We start from the raw sequence: 18,947 nt of genomic DNA on the forward strand, positions 1-18,947 counted from the left end.
CTTTATAGTCTCTGTACATAGATAGTGTTTACCATAAATAAGGATTGTTTTGCTATACAAGTTATGAGTATTTGAGCTGAGAACAAGGTAGTCTTAATATTGTGTGCTTTTCGTTGTGATTGAATTATATCAAATGGCTGGAGGGCCATCTTAAATAGGTAATTGCCTTTTACGAATCTTCATTGTATGTATATTTGAATGTTGCATATTTATTGTACAGTGTGTGTGTGTGTGTGTGTGTTAGTCTGATTTGCATATGGCAATGAAGTGTTTGTTATATATAGATAGATACATACATATATAACAAAAAAAGAGTCACCAACATTGTAAAATACACTTTTAAATAAATTCTTCTTTTGTTAGATTGTGGTATTGATTTATATCCATGAAACCAAAATGATTCACTTAAATACAATACTGTTTACAGACCAGACAGATAATATATGTCTTTAGCTTTCCCTTACCCTGATAATGTATTAATTTATATTATATATAAATATTTTGGGAGATTTGGATAACAGTCATGGACAAACATTTGCATATCCCCCTATCCCTTTAATACAAACTATTTGAATTCACATTTATCTGTATGTACAACTTATGGATAATAATTTTACCAGTAGTTGTCAACGAACTACAATAAGAACTATTAAGTTAAATGTAGCTTTGATTTTATGAATGAAAATGTAAGTTTTAATTTAGTGATTTTGTTACAAACCCACTTACAACTAGTTCTATGCAAAAATGTTCATATGTGGTATCAAACATAACCACATTTAAAATGTGATGAGAATATAAGTGTGAATGAAATCATTTTGGATTAAAAAGAAAGGAGTGTGTAAAAACTAGCGATCGACCAATACTAGGTATAAGAATTTGTCACCTTATGACATTACAGCAGTATCTCACACAGAAATGAATGATACAGGACTGTTTAGGAGCTTCCTCGCTATGCTTTTTACTGGAGGACAGAGAGCTTCATGCAAGTAGGTGGGGATTTAGTTAAAGAAGAATACTGTCTTCAACTGATATATAAATTGGTCGCGTTGCTTATCCAGTGATATTTGTCCTGGATGTATGCATTTAAAACCTGTTAAAAAAAACCAGATACTGTATTTTATTAAGACAGAATACTGATGGTGTTAATACTTGGTGCTGCTACCTATTGCATTGTCTAAGATGATACAAGCTGACACACTGTGTGGATGAAATCGGTAAACTTGGACTGCTGGTCTGTGGCCCATTTCAGATGCATTTCTGCAGTCTTGTGACCAGAACATCTTGTAATTGGTATAGAGAGATCTCTAGTTAAAAACAAAATATATTTGTCCCCGACTGTTTGAGTATTTTAGATACCTATTTTTATGCCATGTTTATTTTTTTAAACTTGTTTTTTTTTGTTTTTTTGTTTTTTAAATCTAAGTGATCTTTTAAACAATTCTCTCAGCTTTTTGTGGTTTTTGTTTGTCATAATCAATGCATCTTAATATAATAGCAAGGCCTTTCTGGGATATCACATTCATATGTTGATTAAAGCAAGACCTTTTGAAATGTGCAACAGCTAAATGGAAGACATGATAGACTGGTGATTTCAGTTGCACAGAAACTAATGAACAGCCTATAACCCTGGACTGGTCTGGTCTCTCATGGGCTTCAAACCCCCTTCTGCCTTGTGGTCTCTTGGTTTGTATGAGATGCATTAATGGAAACCGGCAAGAAGCTCACAATATTGGGGATGAATTCTTTCGCCAGCTCTGTGACGCCAGAAGGCCATTCTTCACTGATCTCCATGCAAGACAAAAGAAGACACCATTCCACAAGAGGACACCTGCTTATTTCCCAATGTTTCAGGATGCATTATTAATGCAATTTGTTTTTGTAAAATAAAGAATGGGGTTCAGTCATCTGGGCACTTGGTTCCACTGCACTGTTTTGGTTTTGTCTTGTTGGATGTGCATAAAAAGTGTAGGGTCACTGCATGTAGAGTTACCCAGTAGCTAGTCAGTGATTTTGTTTTTTTGTATCTTCACTGCAAGAAGCACGATAATCTGAAACGGCAAGCTGAAACCAAACTGCGGACACTTTCTTGTTTTAAACAGGGTCTAGGAAGGAATCGGGCCCTCATATGCTATTTCCAGAAGAGGAGAAGATTATTGTGGAAGAGACCAAAAGCAACGGTCAGACTGTAATTGAAGAGAAGTAAGACTGTTTCTCTCACTGATTTCTTGTATTCTAGCTGAGGCGACTTTTGTAAGCATTTTGTAAAGAACGGTATAAACTGCAACTTTGGAAGTGGAAGGAAAGTTTGAGCTCGACCTCCACCTGAGTGGTACCTGTCCCTCCATGACTGATTGATCTGAATTTGATATTACAAATATGAGGGAATAAGAACCTTGCGTTTCATAACAAGTGTGAAGCTTACGAGGGACCATGCAGTTTTGCACTAATGAAATATAATTGGTATTTAGGGCTTGTATTCTAATATATACATTATCAGCTTTCTCTACAACTTCACAATGGCCTGCAAAATCTATAAAACTCTTATCACCTTACAAATGAAAGAACATTGAATCTGACCCTTTATTGGGTTTTTTTGAGCAAAGCACAAACATCTTTTGGCTTTGTGCTGACACGTTGTTCTTTATTTAAAAAAACAAAAACAAAACGGCTGTGTACTCGCTGATATGGCATTACACTATTTTTTAGGGATAGCACTGGAGTAAATGCCGTTTTCTATGTAACTTTTCCTTCTGCTGTATGCATGCTTACATGAGTGTGTCCTAATAACATGTCCAATTTTCAAGGAGCCTGGTGGACACAGTCTATGCATTAAAGGACGAAGTACAGGAACTGAAACAGGTATGTGAACAGATCTGTTTGCTCTGTGAATAAAGGTACTGCAGCACTTTTTTCAGATCATATTCGCTATGCTTCAGGAAGGTAATAAGACATGGCAGTATTGATGATGTTTCATACTTGGTTTATGGTATTAATGGCACACTAATGTTACAAATGTGACAAAATAAGATGGCATGGGTTAGATCATACGCTGCCCTTAGTGGTGATGGAGACTAACATTTGAGTTGAGAATCCATTTTACCTGCTAAGCTGTCCTGTTCAAAGCTAGAAATAATGTCTTCCGTCTTCTGTATTCTAAACAGGATAACAAAAAGATGAAAAAGTCTCTCGAAGAGGAGCAGAGAGCCCGTAAAGAATTGGAAAAGGTTGTGAGGAAAGTATTAAAGAATATGAATGATCCTTCCTGGGATGAGACCAATTTGTAGAGAGGTTTCAGCTGGTTTACATCAAAAGCAGACGGGCCGTTTTCAGCAGGACACTCTAAAACAGATTAAGACATCCACTCGATCCCGGTCAAATGAGCGCAAGCCTATATTGGAAAATTAACCTGAGCCTTCAGGGATCCAGCAAACCATCCGTCCCCAACGCTGCAGCACTGATTGAGCCATAGAACAAGACCACATTGGAAGTGTGTACGATCTGACCATACAGCATCGCTTGAGGGGCTGATGGGTGGCTTGCCGAGGCATCCCCTGACCAAACAGCATTAGCTTTTCACCTGTGTTACCTGAGCCAGAGTTACCCAGGGGCAAATGGTGGAAAGTGCTGAGTATGAAACATCAGATCCAGATCTTCACACCCGTGAGCTCTGGTACTCCTCACTTTTCTTGTTTTGTTTTTTTTATTTGCGATCAGATTTCAGATTAGCCACAAAAATTACAAATCTGCACAAATGACACATGTTATTGGTACTGGATGTTTCAATCTGGCCAGAGAGACTAAAACACAGGGATTTCAAAGAGCGTAGAATGGAGTTTCAATGCGTGTGATCCGGTGAAGTGGAGATTTTGGCTTCAAATGTGTGAAGAGATGGCTCGGTTACTGCCTTCATTTAACTTCAGAGCACTTCAATTTCTGCTGCTCTCAATCTTCAGGAGCACATAACCGAGATATAGAATTAACTTGTTTTATTTTTTTATGGAAAAAAAAACAGCAATACAACTCTCTGATGAATACTGGAAAATGTTCAGGTAAATTATATACTGGTCAACTTTTGGAACCTTTTCTAGATGTTTTTGTTTTGCAATTACCTCATTTTGTTTCTGTATATTTTTTGCGGGGAGGGGTGTGTGTGTGTTTTTTATTGTTTACTATAAGATTCTTAAAACATACCTTTATACTGTAAATATCACATACAATTGTGACTTTGGAAGTGGATTTCTTGATATTGCTCCTATATCTGGCCGTCTTTCTTAAGATCAGTTGCTCTAAACAAAACCCGTCCCTTTGACCTTCACAGGCCTTCGACGCATCCGATATGACTTAAAAAGATTTCTAAAAGATGCCTGGAAAGTCTTTTTGCATAGAAATCTTCAAAGAATATTTCATGTTTTCCCTAAATTATGTATTTAAATTAACTTGCTGTAATTAAAACACCACATAAGCACTGTAGGGTTCAGAACAAAGAATGTCCTTCATATTTCTTGTATAATTGTTATCAGAAATCCTGTCCTGTGACCACTGTATTTATTTAATTTCTCTCACCTACTAACTTGTAACATTGTTTCTGTGAATTAAACTTGTAAATAGAGCCCCTTTTCATGCCTCTTTGGTGTTAATTCAGATATAATTTGTCATGATTGGTTGTGTTTGTTAGAACTGAACATTTTCTGGCTTGTATTGGTCTATGAATGCTTTTCGAAACATTTTTTGGTCTGACAAATAATATTCTAGAAGTGACTGGCATTCCCATCGTATGTGTGAATACAATCAATGGAGGTATTGCTGGCCTCACAAAAAAACATCCTGCCGTATTTCAAACAGAATTTTGCTGTATGGTGGGAACACCAACAAAAACATTGAATACAGTCTCCAGCAGTGTCTTAGCATAAGCTTGTCTAAAGAAGCAGATGTTAATTCCACAATTGTGAGTTTTGAGTCCCAGCTATGGAAATGCTCTGACAGCAGTGTGAGATGACTTACAGTGATGTATTTAGGCTCTGTAGTAGTTTTAAAGCATACATGATTTTCTAGCATTTCGAAGAAGAGTAATAAAAGGGACCAGGTTGGCACAGAAGACAGATTCACAGCTTCACTCGCAATCCTTTCCCCTTTTGATGTTTGCAGTATAATCATTTAATTTTGCCCTGTTGGACTGTTGAGCATATTACAAAACCATTACAGAGCTGGTCTGAGAAACTGGAAATATAATGTATTCTTCCTTGCAACTTTACATTTCTTTCAATTTATGTTTCATGGTATTACAATAAATAATGTATAAATTCATGTTTTGAGAGTGAGAGGAAAGAAAGGAAAAAAAACAAACTTGACACATTTATTCAGTGGCATGCGTCCAGACTTTGAGTCTGTTTCCTTTTGTCTCTGAAAAGGCGAGCTTGACATTTGGAGAAAAAATGACACCCACAAGCCATTAACATGAGGACAAAGCTCTCCCAGGCCTGTGTCACTGAAGGCAGATCGGAAGGAAAATGTTACCTGTCTCTAATTATAATAATCTGTATGGCAAGCAGACCATGGAGAAATCTTTTATTTATCGTCCTGGGCTGTATTGATATGAATAGGATTGATCTTCGTGGTGATATGAATGTTGTCTTTTGTGTGACTTCCCTGGAATGTGTTGTTAGTATAGGGCAGAGGGAGACTAGGAATGAATCTGTATTGTGCAAAAAAATGTTTGAAAATCTAATCTGAGGGGATTGACAGATTTTTTTTTTTTTTTTTTTTTTTTCCTTCCTGGATCATGTTGAAAGCAAAAAAGATAACTTAAGGTGCACTGCCTAAAGGCTTGAAGTTAAATGCTTATTGCATATCTACTATGTTGCTGTTCAGGGAATTATGAAATTGCAGAAACAATTATAATTCTTGTTGGTGGCTATTTGTTTGTCAGAGGATTTGTACTTCGATTTTAAGCAATCCTGTATTTAATTTGCATGTGGTGGCTGGATCAATGATTTGATTTTGACCTGGGCTTGTGTTTCTCGGTTTGTTTGTTTTTTTATCGGGGAGTGATGGATCAATTTATTTTAACAAAGGATACATTGTGTTTTTCTTTCTAGACAACAAATATTCTGAGGATCAATGGCCACAACAGTGAAAGAAACAACCAAGCCTATGATGACAATTTTTTCCCAATAGTGTAGCATGGTTATATATAAAATAGGAAAGCGAAAGATTAAGTTCAAAGATCGGCTAACACCAAATTGCCATTCTTTATGTTTACAGCTCAGATTGACTGAAATCAGGTCTTGACCAGACCATAATACATCTTCGTTTTTTTCAGCTTGGAAATCAAGTGTTTGGCTTGAAATTGGCATACAAGAAGAAGCAGGTTTTATGGCAACAAAAACAATTTAAATGTAACCAAACCTACTGCAAAATATTTCCTGTAAACATGTTAAAAACTCTCCTCGTTTATGAGTTGTGGGGAATAGGTGGCTGACATGGCGAACCCTAAGAATAGAAGACCTCGGATGCTTTTTGTTTGGTTGTTTTTTGCCTGTATGTAATAGTTTGTTAGCTGGCCTGCTTACCACTGAACCAAAGTAAAAAGGTGTGTCAGAAAAGTTATTTAAGGACTTCCTTATTACATAGACTAATAGAACATCTTCAACATAGCATCGGTGTTCATGTCTTCAACAATGACTATAGACTTTGTACTTTACCTTAGAGTGCAGTGCCACCTGAAGGTTAAACTGTATAACTATGCATCCTTTGAGGTTTTAATTAACCAAAATGCTGTATTGCGATTGTCAGGAGGCTCAGCTCTTTAAACAGTTGCTCTTAGGTCTGTCCTGTTCTATCAAGAAATTAGCAATAACGGTATCGTGTATCTACTTAGCTCATCCGGTCAATAAAATGTCTTGCTTTATTTGTGGATTGGAGCAGAAATGTCCTCCTCTGCCTCTGCAAAGTGTCCATGACAACAGAGGGAGCCATAATCTTTAGGAAGCTGACAGCTGTAGTGTCTCCATCCCCAGATGCAGCATGTCCATAACAAGCCAGTTACAGCAGGTAGTCGTGCATGTGCAATGTGGTGCTGACATCATTGTCGTAGATGTAGGAATGTCCCCGTTGTGCATGTAGTATTTACAGTGTGCTTGAAAAACTAGTGATAGCAGCTCTGTTATTAGGGTACATTTTGGCACTTTATCGGAAATAACTGTACTACTGGCAGTGATTGTGTCTGTTCATGCTTATAAAATGTCAGGGTCATATCACCGCAGGTTTAAAGGAAAGTCTGGTGTTTGGGTTAAGGGTTCTAGTGAGAGACATGTGAGTCAGGTTGAATTTTGTCTTTGCTTTAAGTGTATTACCTTTCTAAATCACTTTGACTTAAATACCAAGGAAACCGTTCCTGTGAAATGAAAACCCTGCAGTGTGTTGCCTAAATCTTTTCTTCTCTTTTGTCTTTTTATAATTTATAAAGGCTCGGCTCCTATTATGCACTTCTTTTGTTCCAAGTTTTTAAATAAATCATAAATCGCTTTGAAAGCAGATATTTATGGAGACTGTTTTCAGGTTTTAAACCACACAGAATCATATTGTGTAAAACTTTAAAAAGTTTAAAACTGAAAAATAATGCAAATATTTCATTCACATGAAATATCAGCGTAGATGCATTATATTTCAAAGAGAAGCACATATATTGCATGTGGACTAAAAATAGTCTTAAGTGTATATATTGCAAATAATTTGTGAAATGCTATATTGTGTTTAAAGTTTCAAAACTGAATTAGGAGAGACTACATCATTTTTAAGGAAGATTTTAAATGTAGGATGACTTCATTTGAAACGCAACACATTTTCTGTAATTTCTGTGGATGAAAGGGTAATAGCACACAGTAATTGGCTTCTGTACATATGTTTTTGACTGCATCTTTGTTGTATTTAATAAAAGAAAATGCATTACAAAAATGGCAAGAAAAAATAACATCCTCTAAAAACCTTTTTGATAAAATTGTTTAGTGTTCCTGTTATTTGTTAAAATTGAGTTCACGTCAAATAAAAACAATCTGTTTAAGGTTGTTCTCATGGTTACTAATCCTGTCAAATGAAAATGGAAAATCCTTTGGTATACTTTGATAAAAACCCACACCCCCAAGACATACAAACAAACACACACTTCTCTTTGTGCTGGCATATATCGTTTGGCATGTAGTTACTTTTGGAACATCATAAAACATGGAATGCAGCCCTGTTTTTTTTTTGTTTTTTTCCTTTGTTTTTTTTCTCTCCTGGACACGGTTTTGTGTGTGAAAAGCCAAACAATGCTGACAGAATAATTTCAAATGAAGACAATATCAACAAAGCAGCTTCTTCCACACAAAAATGCAGCTTTTGGGGGGCTTATACTTATTATGATGCAAAGAAAGCAGAAATTGAATAACATGTATGAGGGGAAAAAAAAAAGTTATGGTGCTTGGTGCTGAAAACATTTAAAAATGTCACTAATGAACTATTTTATATGATGGCACAAATAGAGCAAACGGATCTTAATGGAATAATTGGTGCCATTACTTCCACAATGCAGAGGGCTACAGAACTTCATGCATGTGATTGGAGCTGCCGAGTGCCTTTGTGCTTATGACATTGTGACATCAGTAGCCCGCGAAGAGAAGCCGGCAGTGAAAGACTGAGTGTTCATTCGTTTAATTGGAAAGCCAGCAGAGTTCTAAAGCAGTTGAGGTAGAAGATGTGCCTTTCTTCTGCACAACAGCTTTGGGTGAAGGTTGTATATAAGGTGGCCTTATTAAAGTGACAAGGCAATTTAATTCCTTTGTGCACGATGATTCTACTTCATTGATTTACAATGGAAAGGATATAATTTTGCTGGTGTTGGCAAAAAGCTCAAATGTCAGCCTTTTCAAATTGCCATACTTGCCTTGTTCGGGATGAATAATGAATAAGTCACCTTTTGTCTACAGTTAAATATTCCTGCATAAATACAAAGGAGCATAAAAACATAAAAGAGTGTGCCTGATTTATACTTAACATATAGATCAAATCCTGCGATAAATGCGGGGTTGAGCTTTTGCGTTTTTATGTGGCTGGATGTCGAGGAAAGCCCGAGTCGGTGGTAGGTAAGTATACCTGTTTCAACTGTTTAATGAAAAAGATCCCTGCATTTCTAAATGTGGCTGCCGTCAGATACCCACAAACATCAGAGTAGGCTTAAGGCACTCAAGTTGGCTTCCAGTTGTTCTTCCCGGTTAAAAAAGCTCACCTAGATTCAGAGTCCAAGATGAGTCTTCCAACCTTGAGATCAGGGGTTCAAATCCAAACTGTACCACTAGCCAGATGGCCTGGCAGTCTCTTTTGGCGGTGCTGAATGGATTTGAGACAGGCTACAATTCAGCCGGATGAAGCAGAAAGCGTCAACGGTCTTGTCTCTCAACTGTGACTCTGGAGGCTGGCTGTGTACGAGGTGTCATTGTGAGCCAAGCCTGCCCTCCATCTGGCATTTTAAGTCTAGCGAATTCCCTCCGGTTTGCTGTGAAAAAATGGATGAATGTCTTGAGTCCTGGTGCGTTAACCAGATCGTTCGCAATGGAAGTATGGGTTATGCCTTGCTGGTATTGATCTGGATGCATCAGTAAAGTGAGCATAGGCATGATAAAGCAAAGTCTCGGAGGCTCATTAGTCATTCGTGTTGATATAAATGTGATCACAACAACGCCAAGTAAAATGCCTCTAACACGGTGACAGTTGTCCTATGATGACACCACTTTTCCAGTCTCTCTTAAACATTTTAAATCCAGATAAGAATGACAGAGGGTTTGATTTTTACTGGTATGTTCAAGGCCTCCGCTTCCTTTTTCTTTTGTGTGTATCTATGAGTTACAATTTAATCGTAACTAACGGGATCCTCCTCTCACTCTGGTGTTATACAGCCTTCAGATCATGTTCTTTGACTTGGTGTCCCCTTTCACCAGGATCCAAAGTATTTTACAGATTTTATTTCCTTTTTCAAAATGCCGTCAGGACAACTTTAAGAAATGCAAAGTAGAAACGCAATCTAAACCGGGTCAAATGAGAGATGAGCAGTTCCATTGAGAAATGAAAGTGTCGTGTATGAAAGTACATAAATATGATTGTGAAAGTGTGTCACACATAATCTCTTTCATACTCACTGGAGAATCGGGCGTTAAACCATGTTTAATGCCACAATTGTGGACATGAGAGGCTTCACATTTCAGGGAATCAAAAGCCAACCACCAGCCACTCTCCCCTCCCCTTCACACACACGCACACTGTCAAGTTCCTAACTCAGACATGAATAATCAGTCTGTCCCCAGCAACGGGTGTGTGAATATTTTAGACCATCAGCAGGCATGGGGGGGGTTCTCTTTGAAGGCATGTGAATGGCATAATGACAGCACAGGGATGACACTTTTGCAACTGGGTTAGGTCTCTTATGTTGTCAGACCCTCCTCCTCCATAGCATCCAAAATCTGTCAAATGCTATCTCCTGTAAAGATGTGCTATCCCTCATTGCTCTGACACCTTATCCTGATGTATATGAAGTCAAGCATGGAACAGGACGGGTCCATGGGTCAAAAAACTCGACTTTAACATCTTGTCAGTCTTGCCTGTCTGTCTTTCTGTCACCAGCCGGGTCTGTAACTACGTGGACACTATTTTTTGCTTGTTTATTTTTTCCAGTCTGTTGGTTGACTGCACCCCATGATATGAAAGTTGTTTTTGGTTATTGCAATTTCCCTCCCATAACCTTCCTTGAAATACTGAACTGAATGAGCAATTATCCTTTTCATTGCTATCCAATAAGGAACGTCCTGTACACTCAGGTAATTGGTTAATGTGTGCAACTGAAGTAAAACAACAGTAAAGCGTATGGTATGTTGTATTTTCTACTAGATGTTCAAATACTTGAATACTTGACCCTTTTCCTCTCTCTCTACAATTTCTCTAAGAATGTCAAGGTGAACCCATTATCCACTTGCCTGGGTATCTGTACACGTATGCACACACACATGAATAAGAAATAAACTGTGTGTGTAAAATTTCAATGATCTTGTATTTGTTTTGTGAAAAGCTTATACAATTTTTTCTGTATATTGTGTTGTGCAGTATGCAGACACATATAATATGCGTGTGTGTATGTATATGTGTGTGCAAATGTGCAAAAAATGCATATCAGTATTTGCAGGTAATTGTTTAATAAAGATGTCTATATAGATATATGTGTGTGTTGCAGGAACATATTTCCTAAATCTTTCCTGGGATAGCTGGTGCACTGGAACCCTGTTTGCTAGGATGTTCTTTATGTTTGGGAAGTGCCTCGCTTAAATGACAGTAAGTCTATGCAACCAATTGTGGTGCACTAAACTCATCAAGGTGTCTTGCTTTTCAGAACCATGAATCAATCAGATGCCCCCCCCCCCACCTTTTTTCTCTCCATGCTCTATTCAGTGGTTAGTGATCATTTAGATTTGACATGTATTGTGAGACCTAAGCTCAATCCCTCTCGCTGTAGCCTGTCATTAATTTCAGCTTTTGCAATTCACCCAAAAAAAAAGACATCGTGAAGGATGGATAAGGGCTCGATGCCCTCTTTAGTTCTGTTATTGCACAAAATAGTGGCGCAATAATTTTTGGTCAATGTTTTACTCTAAAAGCTTTCCACGTCAGCTTTGAAAAGAAAGCAATAAAGCCCATTCAAAGGCATGAATAAAAAAAAATCCTTTGGGGGTTTGACCGTAGGGCTCCTTTTCTTTAGCTGGTAATCAAATTGGAGCTGAAATGAAATGGAGTTTTCTTATGAAAATAGCCTTTGTTGCTGGGAAGGCTGGTAATTCATAAACAATAACCTGCTCCTTTGTGTGGATAATAATATATTCATGTTCTCCGAGAAGGGTAAAAGCCAGAGCTGAAGCATTATGGTACAGTATATAAAAGGCAGCAGGGGCTGGCTGAATCGCTCTTTCAGTTGCCAGGTTTGCTTCAATTGCTGCTGCTGCTGCTGCTCCTGCTGCTGTTGCCTCCAGTGCTCTTCCTGCATCACTTTCCCTTTCCTTTTTGCAGGGAAACTTTTGCCCGGTGCTAAAGCCTGAAAATAGGGATTCGCTGTCCTAGCACTGTTACCCCCAGGCTTGAGCTGCTGGGGGGGGGACTGAGAGCCGATCTGCTTGAGAGCGCTGCACCGAGCAGGGAATGGGGAGTTATATGATGCACATCTTTCTCAGGGTCAGTCTCTTCAGGACTGACCGGCTCTGTCCGGTGCCCACCGGTCCTGCTGGCTTCAGGGCAGGCGGGAGTGTTCATCCCACCTGGAAAGTGTGGAAAGTTCCAGAAAAGGAACCACATTGCTCTGTCCTAACTGCTTTTGCATACAAACACCTTGAGGATTGTGGTTTGTGTGCTGGTGTGTGACAAGATGGCTTCTTTGAAGGTATGGTCATAATACAGGACAGGTGTTGTTGTGCAAGAAAGAAGAGGAGGACCAGACATTGCCACAAGAGTTTATCGCACCTGCTGCTGTACTGCGAGTGCCTTGTGGGAAGGAAGTATGTCTTCACTCCCCTGTGTGGCTGGATTACTGTGGTGCAGTCTGGTAGTTTTCCTGAGTCAATCGGAGAGAGGGGACAACAGTGATTAAGGTGATTAGACAACTGTGTTGCTTGCTATGTGGTTTCTACTTTGACTGTGCTTGGCTGTGTGAAGCATTGGGGAAATAGGAGCTAGGGCTGCTGCTGATTCTTTCCATAAGAGGCAAAGGGTCTTGCAGAATGTGAGTCTGTGATACATTTCTGCTTGAAAATATGTGTGCTTTTGAAATGTGTGAGTATGGATTTAATGATACTATACTGTTGTGTTTCTTCTTCACACAGATAAACTGCTATTTTGTAAGTGTTCCTCTGTAGGGAAAGAAGCCAATGCTGTTGTTTGTTTATCATGGGAAGTTTTTGTGAATGTTTTAGGGCTTTCAAATAAGAATACTGTGCCAGATTTAGAAGATGATAAATAATCTTAATACAATCTAAATTAATTTATTAAATTAAAATGAGAGTTTATGTAGATTAGTAGTAAAGGCAGATTGTACTAATTGGTTGAATTGCAACATATGCTTTATTTTGTTTCCATGATAAATATTGTTATAGTTGACTATGTTTAGGATGATTTTTTTTTTTTTTGTCTGAAACTAGTTTTTAAGCAAGTTGTTTTTTCTACTTTAGTTTTATAATTTTTCATTGGAATTCTGTTTAGTTGCAATTCCTTCTGTTCCCTTCTCTGTCTTGTTTGGTTTCTGTTTGATCTGATTCTTTAGTAAACCAGCTTAGATGTTATTTTGAGGTACCCCGTAATTAAGCTTACCTGTGACTCTGAAATCAGACAATTTGGAGTAGTTTCTGCTGAACAAAAGGCAAGTCCTTTAAACATGTGCTCCCAGGAGAAAGCAATAACTTTATCATATTTAAAATATTTGTTGTTGTGGATAGGAGCAGTGGCATGGTCATGATCCACCTAGGATGGATAGATGATCTAGGAGCTCTAATACTTTTATTTTTAACTTTTTAAAATTTGTGTCTGAGAAAGTATTTGTGAAGTTAAGCATATTCTACCATTTAAGCTAAACTCTGATGTCTGCATTCAGTTATTTGCACATTTCTCTAAGTTCTAGATCCATGTTGCCTACATACTACATCATACATACTGAAAATGAAAAAATAGATTTTATAACAGTAGCTAGAGTGCTTCTAATTTATTTAATAGTGTGCATTTACTGTTCAGTGAAGTTTCAGTGTTGTAGCATGAAAAAAAAAAAAAAAAAACAGCATTAAAAATGCTTGCTTTCTGAATCAACATAGCTTAAAGTGATTTCAAAAGAATTATCAGTGGATTCCTGAAAATATGTATTGCCATATATAACAGGTTTGAACTGTATTGTGGATTAAATTGTCAAAAGCATTAGTTTCTGTGTAGAAATGGCAAGTTGCTGGTTCTAAAAGAGTAACTGTGTTAAATAGGAGGCAGCTTTATATTATGGGTGTACCAGATTAAAATCATAAGAAAATATCAACACAGTAAATTCTTGAATTTCCAGAATTACTGTTCTGTGCCCATTGTATGTATATGTATTTATATATAAGAATAGAATCTAAGGTAATTGTGGTTAAATGCTATTATTGTGTGCTGGAGTTGCTATGCTAATATGAATTGATATAAGTTGGCTGTATGGCTGCTTAAAGGAGAAGATTAGAAACATTTAGTCTGGATAAGGACCTTTATTGATATGAAACAGTGAATCTGATTGATTGAATTTAGTTTAACTGACTTCACTACACTCTAACTTGGTGTGGCAAAAGTAGCTAGATGGATGTGGAAGAGCTGTAAAACACCTGATTAACAAGTCTTTCAAAAGAGGTACTCACCAGCCCATCTGGCCAATGTGGTGAGTTACGGCTAAATGTCCTCCATGGTCTTAAAACGCTCAGTCCCTGGTGCCTGGATTGCCACTGACCAAGACAGTGGTCAGGAGAAATTCAATACAGAGGGTGCTAACAATCATCGGCAGAACTCTCTCTTAGAGAAGCAAAACTTCAGTTATTGAAGAAGAACTTGATAAAGTTAAATTAGACATTATAGGACCTCATGAAAATAGAAGAAAAGGAAAATAACTAATCAAACTGAAGAGTGGACATTTTATTTGATCATGGTACAAAAAATGGTCGCCAGGTGGTGGATACATTATACACAGGAGACTGAAGAATAACATCAGTGAATTTGACGGCACTTCTGACAGAGCAGCAATATAATGATCCAGCTAACAGAGATATCAACTTCATATTGTCCAAGTCTGTGCACCTACATCAAGCCACTCTGATGAGGCAACAGGAGATTTTTATGAAGAAATAGGAAAATTACATGAAAAAGGACGAGCATAATGTAAAATCATTACATGATGAGACCTGATTAGCATTTTCGAATCTTTTTTTCACAAACTGTCTCTTCGAGAAAAAGTCAACAAGAATATGGACCTGGAGAAGTCCTAATGGAGGAAAGAGTGAAATAGATCACATCTTAACAGACCATGAACATATAATAGAGGACTGCACTGTCCTAAACAGATTCAGTACTGGAAGTGACCACAGAATGGTCGGTGCAGAATTCATCTCACTGGAAAGAAGAAAAATAACGATGAAACCAAACATGCCGCTCAATATCATAAACCTCAGAAATCATCAAGCAGAGTACAAATTAGAATTTGAAGGACCGATTTAGTGTACTTCATGACCAACAAGAAGACAGATGCATCACAGTTGTGTGATGAATTAATGAGATGCCATTGAAATTGCAAGAGAATTTGGAGGACTCTGTACATCACAAGATTAAAAGATCTCGCAAGAAACAAGAAAACTTATGAAGAAATTAAGAGAAATTAAAAAGAAGACCCAAGTAGGCTATGTTGTAAAGAAAAGGATTTGTTTTTTTTTACAAAACCTTGAAATGATGGAATCACAGTGGAGATCCTAAAAGGAGTTGGAGAAGAAATGGAGAAGATTCTTGCAAAACCTTTTACGACAAATTCCAGATAAGTGGAGAAGTGTTTGTTAGCTATGATAAAGCATTTGATTCAATATATATAAACATTCAAAACATTGGTAATATTTCATAAGAATATATAGTTCTTATTAAATATATGTCCAACTCCACCAAGACACTGACAAGATCAAGATTTGAAACAGAGCACGTCCAAAGCTCTTCACAATAACTACTGAAGAAGTGTTCAATAATTTGCACTAGGAATCAAGTTAACGGGGCTTATTTGAACAACTTACGATTTGTCGAAGACACAGTCATATTTGCAAAAACACCTGAAGACCTGCAGCTTCAACTTCAAGAACTCACAGATGTTGGCAAGAGAACTGGACTTAAGATGAACCCAAGTAAAACCACAGCCATGTTTAACAGCTTTGTTATATCTTAGAAAACTGAAGTAGATTGAAGGATGCTCAAAGTCGTCAAACGTTATGTTGACCTTAGCTGACAAATCAGCACAGACGGAGATATTATGGAAGAAATCAAAAGAAGACTGGAAATGTGATGGAGTGCATTTGGAAGAAACCGCACATTGTTGAAAGGAAATATACCCACTTGCCTGAAGAGAAAAGGACACTTTTGCAGTACACTTCCCAGATAAAGTGGATAGCCAGTTAAAATATCCCTAAGTGTTTAATATATAAATTTCATCATCCCTCTAGTTAAGAAAGTTATTTTATAGGCAAAATGGATAGTACACCAGTTTCTTTTGCACTGTACATATGCAGAATATTTAAATACTGTTCTCTATGTAAAGTACCACGTTCAAAAATGCTGAAGGAAAGCACTGGAATACTCTGGGAAGTTATATTGTCTATTTTTTCCTTTTCATATTGCTGCTATACAATTAACAGGCTCTGTCCAGCAGGCAGTATTCTGTTTAGAGATAGGACGTTCTTGTGTTCCATTGTCACTTCATGCGATTGAAAATGAAGGGCTTGTTGTCCTCCTGAAATCGCTCCTTAAAAAGCTGTTGTCACGGAGATGACATGTGTGAATTTAACGGTGTAGTCTCTTTAATCTTGATTTCGCCACTCACAAGAAGAACTGCCGCTTGCACAAATGAAAGAGAGAACAGACAGCAAAATAATACCAAGCTGTCTTGCCCTATAGCAATTTTTTTTTTCTCCCCAGCTGTAAGAGCAGTGTGCAGGAGCTTCACTTGAAAGAGAAGGAAGTGATATTGATTTTGAGACATTCACGTTGGACTCTTTTTATTTCTCTGCTAATAGGATCAAGGCTTAAAAAAGAAGTACAGAGGGTGCAGGGATGAGAGAAAGGGAAGAGGCAGGGGTAGAGAGAAGGAGTAAAGAGAAGGAGAATGAGGAGAAAAAGCCGCTTAGGGAGGTAATCTCCTATTCAGCCCCGGTACAGACAGTGTGCAGTTTCACGTCACAGCGAAAGACAACACATCCAGAACTGTGGATGAGCGAGAGAGATGAACACAATACTAATTAGCATGAAGGCAAACGAAGGCTAAGCAGAGAAAGTTTCAATGAATGCAAGTCTTCCAAATGTGCTGCAAATTAGCTTTGCTGCCTCTTTACTTCACTTTCTACTCTCTGGTTGCCAGCAGGAGTTGGTATCATTGAACCGGTTCTCCTTCACCTTGAACACAATATTGTCATCATTAGCACGGCCTCCTGTGTGTCACAATGGTGCCTCACCTTGAATACAGGTTGAGAGGTTTCCATGAAGAAGGCACCCATCATAAAAGGACATTTCTCTGGTGGAATTTTCACATATTTTCTGTTCAGATGAAAGACTAATTTGCTGAAATGGTTGGCTAGTGTGGCAAATTATATTCTTCAGGACAAAGAAGAGATTACATGTGACAGGGCATTAGGAAATTACATTACGGGGAAATGCAGAGTTTAACAACGTTTCAATAATGTTCCTATTCATACTCTTAAGGACAAAAACATTTTCAAGTTCACATGTTTTCCCTTTTAAACGTGTTACTTTACTGTGTACATGATGTTCTGGATCACAATGCACACACTAAAACATCAGAGATTAAGATAGTCACATAGGAGCACTCATATTTTATTTTCAACAGGTCTTCCTGACTCATAATATGTATGTAGACATTTACTATTTTCTAGTATTTCATTTTTTTGTTTACCAAAAATTGATTTTTTTTCTAAGCAACAAGACTAGAGAGATCACACTGTTTACTACATTAAGTTAAAAAAACATATTCTTATTAAAACCCTAACCCTAAACTTTACGTTACCCTCAACACTATCCTTCAACTTTAAGCCTTAAGCCTTCTCCACTAACATCCAATTTAGGCTTCATCCTTACCCAAGTTTTAACACTAAAATTTTTCCTTACCCTAACCTTTGCACAAAACATAATATTGGTAAAACCACCGAAAATACCATTGCAAAGTTATGAAATATAGTCATTCTATGAGTATGAAGCTATTTGGTTGCCTAATATCCTGATGTTCAAAGTTGTGTAAATCACCTTTTTTCCAAGAGTAATTAAGTCATTTTTTCTGTAATTTCCCTTTCACTGTGCTCTGTGTCTGAATAACCTCACATCCCTTACAATTACATTAGCCTCCTTGGGCTACGAAATGCGTATGCCAGCTGAGCAACCACCCAAGATGACTTTCAAAGAAAACATTTTATTTAAGTGTTGCATCTAGATGTGCTTTACAATAGCCCTGTGAAAAAAAAAAAAAAAAAACATAAGAAAGCTTTGTCACACGTGACCAACAGAGTAGCAAGGCCGAGAGACATTTGGAGAAGAAAGGGGAAATACTATAATATAATCGGTAAAGGTCTAGCCTTTCATTTTCTTCCATCTGAAAAGAAGCTTTGCCAGTTGTAATGGGGAGATGATTGGATATTTATGTGGATGTGAATGTGATTATACAACAATTGACAAGTTCTTGCTGTATCAGTGTATTTGAAAGTAAAAACCCAATGGTGAAACTGTATTCAGATCACATACTATTTATAATGATTATTTTCTTTATTTTGACCCCTTATTCCAATAGGTGACTTTAAGGTGATGTGCATACAGTGGAAGTTTCATGTTTCTTCAATGTTTTGGTTCTGTGACCTGTTCATACCTCTCATCATACGTTAGTCAGGAGTGTATTTTATCATCAAAATGGTTATGGACTAAAAGAATGATAACTATGAATAAAATCAAAATTAAAGAGGAGCTACACACAGGAAAGCTACCACTTGTAGGAAGTTTCAGTTAAGATCAGTTAATTACAGAAAACAGTAATTTTGCTCTTTCCATTTGTAAGCAAAGGGAAAGGAATGATTTTCACTTGTTTGTGTTAACCAAGCCCCGGGTGAAGAAATTAGGTCTCCCTACAATGAAAA

The 18,947-nt window shown here is 37.4% G+C and overlaps 1 protein-coding gene across 2 annotated transcripts in view; it reads left to right on the forward strand.

Annotated features, from left to right (window-relative positions):
• arhgef7b (Rho guanine nucleotide exchange factor (GEF) 7b) overlaps positions 1 to 4,610 on the forward strand; it is a 43,017-nt gene extending 38,407 nt beyond the window's left edge. For both annotated transcript variants that reach the window (XM_066706182.1, XM_066706183.1), the window contains 3 exons: positions 2,100 to 2,199; positions 2,805 to 2,859; positions 3,162 to 4,610. In XM_066706182.1, the coding sequence (XP_066562279.1) occupies positions 2,100 to 2,199; positions 2,805 to 2,859; positions 3,162 to 3,284 (278 nt within the window). In that variant the 3' untranslated portion in view covers positions 3,285 to 4,610. The remainder of the gene's footprint in view (positions 1 to 2,099; positions 2,200 to 2,804; positions 2,860 to 3,161) is intronic.
• The last annotated feature ends 14,337 nt before the right edge of the window (positions 4,611 to 18,947 follow it).

This window comes from Amia ocellicauda, chromosome 6, assembly GCF_036373705.1.
Source record: "Amia ocellicauda isolate fAmiCal2 chromosome 6, fAmiCal2.hap1, whole genome shotgun sequence".
In the NCBI taxonomy this organism is placed as follows: Eukaryota; Metazoa; Chordata; class Actinopteri; order Amiiformes; family Amiidae; genus Amia; species Amia ocellicauda.